Genomic DNA, 8,153 nt, shown 5'->3' with positions numbered 1-8,153 from the left:
ACCTTATTGAAGAGTCCTGAACTCCTCTCTACTGGCACAGGTCACGATGGCTTTCTCACTGGTACTCACTCACTATGTTTTTTGGGGACCAAGCTGGCTACCCAAGCTTCTTACTGCAACTCTTTGCCACTAGATGGCATCATGAATTTCCTTTCAGAAGTGAGGGGGGGCCTTACTTAAACACAAGCTGTATTCTTTTTTCACGAACTCTGTTTTGATGTTTCGGCTATTTATCCCATTTTGTATGTCTAAAGATATCATTAATGACAAACCCCATTCTAAAGGGAAATAAGGAAAGATTAGTGAAAGAGAATATGGCTTGTTGATTACCGATTAAAAGGTTGTGTCCTTCCACATTGCAAGGCTTTACATTTTCATTTAAATTATTATTTTGTTTGAATTCTCCTGTTTAAAATAATTTTACTTGTCGACAGGTGGCTATGTTCATGGTCAACAGGAAGGAGAGCTACCTGTCCCAGGTGATGGTGAGAATTATTCTTGTTATTATAATCCTTGAAGTAGTTAGCTCAAGGATAATATTTCAGATTTTGTGTTATTTATTATGTTCTGTGTGATCGTTTTAACTTTCACCTCTGATTTGAATGTAATACGTACTACACTAGTCTCTAAAATAAGTCAGTTTTGTCGTATAGTCATTTTCATCATCGTTTCGCTCTTAATCCCCAACATGGCAACGGCCGCACTAGTTCATCCTTATGAATCGTCAGTATGAAGGAACTTTGATCTTCCAATGTTGCCAGTTCTCTCATTCCGCTAAGTTATAGGGATGGAATATTGAAAGCTACAAATAAAGAATAATTTGAACTATTTATTAAGAACCAATGTTTTGGGTTAGAGACGGTAAAATATGACTGGTTTTGCTGGACCTCAGAGCTGCCTTTGCCTCTATCCCTATTGTCTATGTAATTATATGGAAGGCTTGAGCCACCGATGCAAGAGGATAAAGGTGAAGAAGCTGACGCAGACTGAGACCAGGAGGGCTGGACCAGGCTGCGTGCTGGAGGAGGCACCTGGAGGGATGCGGGTGGATAAGGGGTAGCCCACCCAAAAAGCGCTCACCCGAGCGCTGGGTTGGATCCTAATAAATAAATATTTTTTGAAATTTAGAAAAAAATATAAATAAAATTGATTATTATTGGCAGAAGTGGCATGCGTAATCCTAATATTGCTAACAAGTAGAACTGCTTATTATTGCTAACAAGTAGAACTGCTTATTATTGCTAAGTAGTAGAACTGCTTATTATTGCTAAGTAGTAGAAATGCTTATTATAGAACTGCTTATTATTTCTAAGTAGTAGAAATGCTTATTATTGCTAACTAGTAGAACTGCTTATTATTGCTAAGTAGTAGAAATGCTTATTATTGCTAAGTAGTAGAACTATTTATTATTGCTAACTAGTAACTGCTTATTTTTTTCAAATTAACAGTAGAGAAAGATTTTTTTTTTATTTCTCCATATAAGCCCTGTCATACTATTTCAATGAGGATAAAACCTTACTAATATTAAATAACAGTAAGTTGTACATTCACATGTTGAATTTCATCCAAATAGTTTAAGTAATTTTCGAGAAAATCGATTCTATAAAGTAAGACTTCCAATTCTTCAATTTTATTGAAAAAGTTGTCACATCCCAGGCATATATCTGCCCTAAATATAAAATTTCAGTTTTGAATGACTTTATGTTTTTGAGCTAGACTGTTCGCACGCTCACAGACCTTTTTAGGACTATTTGTACTCTAAACCGTATACTTCATACTTTTCCTTATTATTCTTATGTATTCCATATATTGGTAAGTGAAAATAATATATGAAATGCAATTTATTCCATTTTTTATTTTTCTAAAATTCAAGAAGATGTATTTAAAATTATAAAAAAAATAAACTGAACCAGTTGCTAAAAGAAAATTCTTATGTACAAAGGTTTCATATTACCTTTATTCTAAATCTGAAAAAACATAATGCTATTTACTTCACAATTTTTATTCTCTCATTTGAAAAAATGAGATTAATTCCTAAATAACACAATAACTGAAAATAAAATTTCCACAACCTGTAATTCTAAGCAGTTAAAACTGCCCAATTGGACTGAAATAACCGATAACTTGGTTTTTTTTTATAACAACCCTCTTCCGGGATTCCAAGAAGAGAAAAGTCGTATAAACAATTTTCCTTGCTAATTATTTTGGTTCAAATAACTGGAAAATTTATACATTATTTAATAAAGTGTAGAGAAACTCTTCTTTGTTTAAATTGCTTTATTTCTTTATCATTCATCAGTGGCAACGGTTTGGGACCATTGCTCCATCATCTGGCACAGTTTAATTGTTGCTCATCGTTAATTTGTTAAGATACTTTCAAGGTCTCCCCTTATTTAGTCCATAATTTAAATTACACTGCTATTTGCTGTATTAAAATTTATATACATATATTTAAAATAAGGAGAAGCTAGTTTAATTAAGGAGAAACTAGCTTAATTAAGTATGTAATTGTAATCAAGTATTTAACAATGAAGTAGTTTTCAGAGTGCCAGACACAATGAAGTTAGACTCTCCTTTTTTTTAAATGAGTCTAAATAAATTTTAAAACGTAACAATATCATTTAAAGTGTAAACTAAATTAGAAGAAACCTAATGTATCTTAATAACTAAATTAAAGTAGTAAGCAACAATTAAAACGTGTCTGATGATGGAGCGATGGCTACCAACCGTTACCTCTGTTGAGTATATATGAATGATATATAAATAAAGAAATTTAAATGTGGTAGATACCCATCAATAGATTCCCAGAACTTACATAGAAAGCAAAGGCTGAGGGAAAACGAACCAGTGGACGATCTCTAGGAACAGAGATGTCACTCTGGGACCAAAGTCAAGAATTTGGCAATGATTTGAGACGGTATTAGGAGATGCATCAAGAATGTCCCAACGCCATAAGGCCCATAACCTGCTTAACGCGGGGGTGGTGGACACAAATAAAATAGTGTTACTGTTCTTACTGTTTTATTTGTTAAGGTTAGATAACATAAAACGTTCTTACTGTAGTAAGAACAAATAACACAAGTTCACATAATCTTGGCAACTACCAACGCACTGTTACAAAACCGTTGCAAACTGGCTTACAATCGATACACTCACAGTTCGCTACAGAGCAACATGTATACAACAAAAAATGAATTTTTACATCTTACTTTAACAGGGTAAAGAATAAGTTATTAACTTTTCATTAAATAAAATTAACATTTAATTATTAATTTTTCCTTGCATGTCATAAAATTCTGCTGGTGAATCTGTGTGAACATAAAACGGATATGCGTTATGATTTAAAAACATATTAGATACTATCTTACTGGTGAGAAGCATCTTCAATTTCCATAGTGTAAACATATAATGGCTTAACTTTATAATTTAAAAACATATATTAGGGCTCGTGAGACTGGTGAGATATAAATTTTTATATTGTGAATATAAAACGGCTATATTTGGTAGGTAAAGAAGGTGTAAAATCAGTGAAGTAATTCAGGTGAAAAATTAATGTTCTCATTAGGAATATAAAACTATTCAGATAAGTTAAATCATTATCATAAAGTTGAAACGATTACGAAACAAATGAAATCTGTTAGATAAAAATAATTATTATCATAGCCCAGTTTGAGGTCCTAACAACGGAAATAGTATAAATTATTAACTGTTATTGATAAAAATTTTTGATTTTTGTTAATCTTACCACAAATTAATTTAACATAAGGTCAACCATCTATATTTAATACTATATTTATTGTTTTACAGATATTGAATACTTACTAAATGAGATAGATCAGATTAACATTCCTGATATCCATCATCATGCTCATGAGAAGACTTGTCAATGTCAACATTGTGACTACAAAAGAAGCATACCATTTAGTTTTAAAAAACATATAATGCCTTCTAATTCAGTCAAAAAGCCTCATCAGTGCCCTCATTGTGAATATCAATCGTTTCGAAAATATACATTAAATCAACACATGAGGGCCCGTCATACTGATGAGAAACCTCATGAATGTCCTCATTGTGAATATAAAACTGTTCAAAAAGGTGATTTAAAAAAACACATAATGGCCCGTCACACTGGTAAGAAACCTTATCAATGTCCTCATTGCGAATACAAATCAGTTCAGCTCGCTAATTTGAATCGACACATAAGGGCCCGACATAGTGGTGAGAAGCCTCATCAATGTCTTTATTGTGAATATAAATCAGTTTATCTTAGCAATTTACATATACACATAATGACCCGTCATACTGAAGAGGAGCCTCTCCAATGCTATCATTGTGAATATAAAGCTGTTCAAAAACGTGATTTAAAGCAGCACATAATGGCCCGTCATACTGGTGAGAAGCCTCACCAATGTATTTATTGTGAATATAAAGCTGTTCAAAAACGTCATTTAAAACAACACATAATAGCCCATCTTACTGGTGAGAAACCTCATCAATGTTCTCATTGTGAATATAAAGCTTTTCAAAAACTTGATTTAACAAAACATATAATGGCCTGCCATACTGGTGGGAAGCTTCATCAATGTCTTCATTGTGAATTTAAAGCAGTTAAACTTTGTAAGTTAAAACAACACATAATGGCCCGACATACTGCTGAGAAGCCTCATCAATGTCTTTATTGTGAATATAAATCAGTTACAAAAGAAAATTTTAAAAAACACATAATGTCCCGTCACACTGGTGAGAAACCTCATCAATGTCCTCATTGTGAATATAAATCAGCTCAATCTGGAAATTTAAAGAAACACATTATGGCCGCTCATACCTGTGAGAAACCTCATCAATGTCCTCATTGTAAATATAAATCAGTTCGAAAAGGTGATTTAAAACAACACATTATGGCCATGCATGCTGGTGAGAAGCCTCATTAATGTCCTCATTGTGAATATAAATCAGTTCGAAAAGGTGATTTAAACCAACACATAATGGCTCTTCACCCTTGTGAAAAGTCTCATCAATGACCTCATTGTGAATATAAATCAGTTAGAATAGATGGTTTTAATCAAGATATAATTGCCCATCACTCTGCTCATAAGCTTTATCAATGCCTCCATTGTGGCTATAGAACAGTAAATAGTGCTCAATTAAAATCACATATAGGGGCCTGTTATACAAGTCAGCCATATTGGGAATACATGGAAGTTTAAAATAAGTTATAATGGCCTTCCATACAACCGAAAAGATTCTTCATTGTTCTCATTATCAATACAAAGCAGTTCAAATGTACATATAATGGTAATGGCACATAAGGCTGGAAAGAAGTCTCATAAATGACCATATTCTATTTGTAACTTCAAGAGATCTTACAGTATAAGCAGTTTTTATAATAACCAATATATGTCGCTTATAGTAAATTGTTCATTTTTTATGTTTGAATACCACATCTGATGCACACCTATGTTTTTATGTAGTTTAATGACTGCATATGTTAATATGAAGTTTCCATTATGGTCAAATGACTTCATATTTTTTTTAAATCCCTGGGTGAGCTGTATTGGTGAAAAAATGCCTATGATTTACTTGTTTAATCATGAGCGAACCTGTAGTTGACAATCTTATAAAACTCGTATTTTCACTATAAACACTAAAGCTGATCTACAATCAATGAATCAAACAGTTGGATGTTCATCAATGCCTTACTTTTATAAACCATTGACGTACAGTATTAATGAATTTAAAATAATATTTCTTCAGGCAAAGTTGATGATTTGAAAAGAATGTACATATTACATTGTAAGAATGTTGGGACAATATAGATATTTTTGTCCTATAGTTTTAATTCAATGTATTTTTTTTACATTGATATAAATATTTGACTTACAAAAATTGTTATTTTGTCTGAAAAATAAATTGATATTTGAGAAATATTGGTTGTAGTATACTTTTTTTTTCTTTATTGAAATTCTTTGATAAATGTTATCCATTATTAAATCTATTTTGTTCTTTTTTTTTCACTTTGTTGATTTAAAGAGTTTAGCTCATTTTTAAGTTTTTTCAAAGAACAAATGTCAATACTTTGATAGGCTTTATATTCATTTTTTCCTTTCCTTTCATTTTTTTTATGTTTAATGAATTCGATTTTTTTTTTATATCCTCGTAATTAATTTTAAAAATTGTATATGTTAGTAATTTCTTTTTGAGATAATATGAATATTCAATTGTTATAACTTGCAGTGTGCGTAATAATTATGTTAATCTCTAACTTCTCAGTCAACAACACATAAATGTTTATATACAGGATTACTTGATGGGATAAAGCAGTCTATTAGCAGCAACCGTGAGGGTGTTTTCTTGTTTCTTATTTCTTTTCTTTTTTTTAGTTTTGAACCCGCTATCACATAATTGGTGCCGAAACCCAGGACCACGGATTACCGTACCAATTTTAGTTTTTGAAGAAGTTTTTTTCGTTTCTTTTCAGTCTAATTTTTCTTTATTTATTAAAAAAATAATGTTTTTTTTATTTGTTCTGGTTTTTGAATTATGGCTATTAACAGCATAGTAAGAGCGGCAATGCTGAACCTTGACGCCTTCAACATGGGAAATCAACCACCTCTAGTCGAAGATAACCCATCACCTCCTGAGGCAGTCAACCTGCCACCTCAGCAGGAGCTTCCTCCACTACCGGAAGTCTCGTTGGCAGAAAACCTCACGCAACCACCCTAGAACGGATCAAGGTCCGCACGGTCATCTGTTGGGTGAAATGCTGCATCCTCAATCAGATCCAGGCAGATGAGGAGACAGTCTGGAGCGTAATCAAAGCCAGTTTGGAGAAAGCATTCGGAGGAGGATGGTGGGCCCCAGAAGAAGATATTTTCATGATGTTCAGGCAGGTGAGGAAACCTGGGCAGTATGCTGGATAGCTATTAGCAATGTTTAACCGCATCGCTGTCAAGTTAAGCGAGACGATGGCTGCGGATCAAGTACAGTACCGGATGTATATTCTATCGGGCATACTGAAGATTTAGGTAGCAAAGGAACTGGGAAGGAGGTAGGGTCTGCCGAGAGAACGCTCCTTTGTAGAGTGCGCTCAATTAGAGGAGGCCAGCATGGAAGCAGACGAGCCAGAGTAGACCTGAATTGAATACGGTCGGCCGAGGAACACTACCAACTCATGGAGAAAACGTGAATATCGTGATAGCAGGAGAGAGAGGACAAGAAATCAAGAACATAAGTCGAACCAGGCGAGACACAGAGATAGTAGTCGTCGAGAGGATCGTAAGTGCCCCAGATGCGGAAATGTTGGGTACCTGTTGGCATATTGTCCGCGAACGAGGTGCTTTGAATGCGTTGATGAGGGGCATATCGCAAGACAATGCCCCTATATTTATAAAAGAAGAGACGAAAGCCAGGGTGAGCCCAAGGAAATAAATTCCCAAAGGGTAGGAGGAGACCGAGAATTATAAGATCACAAGTATTTAGAATATTAACATATAGGTTACGGAGTCGCCGAAACGTCAGAGATATCAGAGACAGAATTAGAGATAGTGCTGAAAAGACTATGCGTGAAGATGCACGCAAGAGTACTAGACAAGTGTGGAGGCGAGTGGACGAGTAAGTAGTAGACTAGAAAAGTAGAGGGCAAGAAGATATCTGAGGTAAGTACCAGAGGAGAGGCGGCCGCACATTAGTGAGTTATAGTATAAATGGGAAGCAAGGCGGTCTGCCTATCATCAGTGTCGGAGGAGTGAGATTCCGGGAGCTCGAATACCGCATTGTGTCAGAAGGCGTTGAGAAGATTGATTGGTGGAGAAGAGACAACCCAGGTACAGGTATGTGGTTGTAGGTTAATCGCCCTCGGTGGGCCCTGTAGCGTCATGGGGGAGGCAAAGATGGGGCTGAGCGAATGGGGGGCTGGGAATGATGCTTACGGTGCACATAGTGAATAATAAATGCCGCGGGAGTATAAGGCAATTATAGGCTGTGACCTACTGGGAAAGGTGGAGGCACTGGTTAGTAATAGCAGGGAAGTGGAAAATTGAAATAGATAAAAACGAGTTTGAGTGCCAGGGTTTAGAAAAGGATATCAGCGTGAGGGTCGGGGCGATTAACCGCGAGGCAAATTGAAGAGATGACATTATGTCGGAAATCTCGGA

General features: G+C 34.8%; 2 protein-coding genes across 4 annotated transcripts in view; both read left to right on the top strand.

Moving 5' to 3' along the window:
• Positions 1-5,150, top strand: part of LOC106682502 (zinc finger Y-chromosomal protein-like) — a 17,248-nt gene extending 12,098 nt beyond the window's left edge. For 2 of the 3 annotated variants that reach the window (XM_014423395.1, XM_014423394.2), the window contains exons 4-5: positions 435-485; positions 3,808-5,150. In XM_014423395.1, the coding sequence (XP_014278881.1) occupies positions 435-485; positions 3,808-4,931 (1,175 nt within the window). In that variant the 3' untranslated portion in view covers positions 4,932-5,150. The remainder of the gene's footprint in view (positions 1-434; positions 486-3,807) is intronic. The other variant, XM_067047493.1, reaches the window with a different exon arrangement.
• Positions 1-8,153, top strand: part of LOC106682485 (zinc finger autosomal protein) — a 44,797-nt gene that overhangs the window by 12,292 nt on the left and 24,352 nt on the right. The window lies entirely within an intron of this gene.

Source organism: Halyomorpha halys, unplaced genomic scaffold (assembly GCF_000696795.3).
Source record: "Halyomorpha halys isolate HHAL.00 unplaced genomic scaffold, Hhal_1.1 Scaffold418.1, whole genome shotgun sequence".
NCBI lineage: Eukaryota > Metazoa > Arthropoda > Insecta > Hemiptera > Pentatomidae > Halyomorpha > Halyomorpha halys.
Note: the sequence above shows the minus strand (reverse complement) of the source record. Positions and strands in the feature narration are given on the sequence as shown.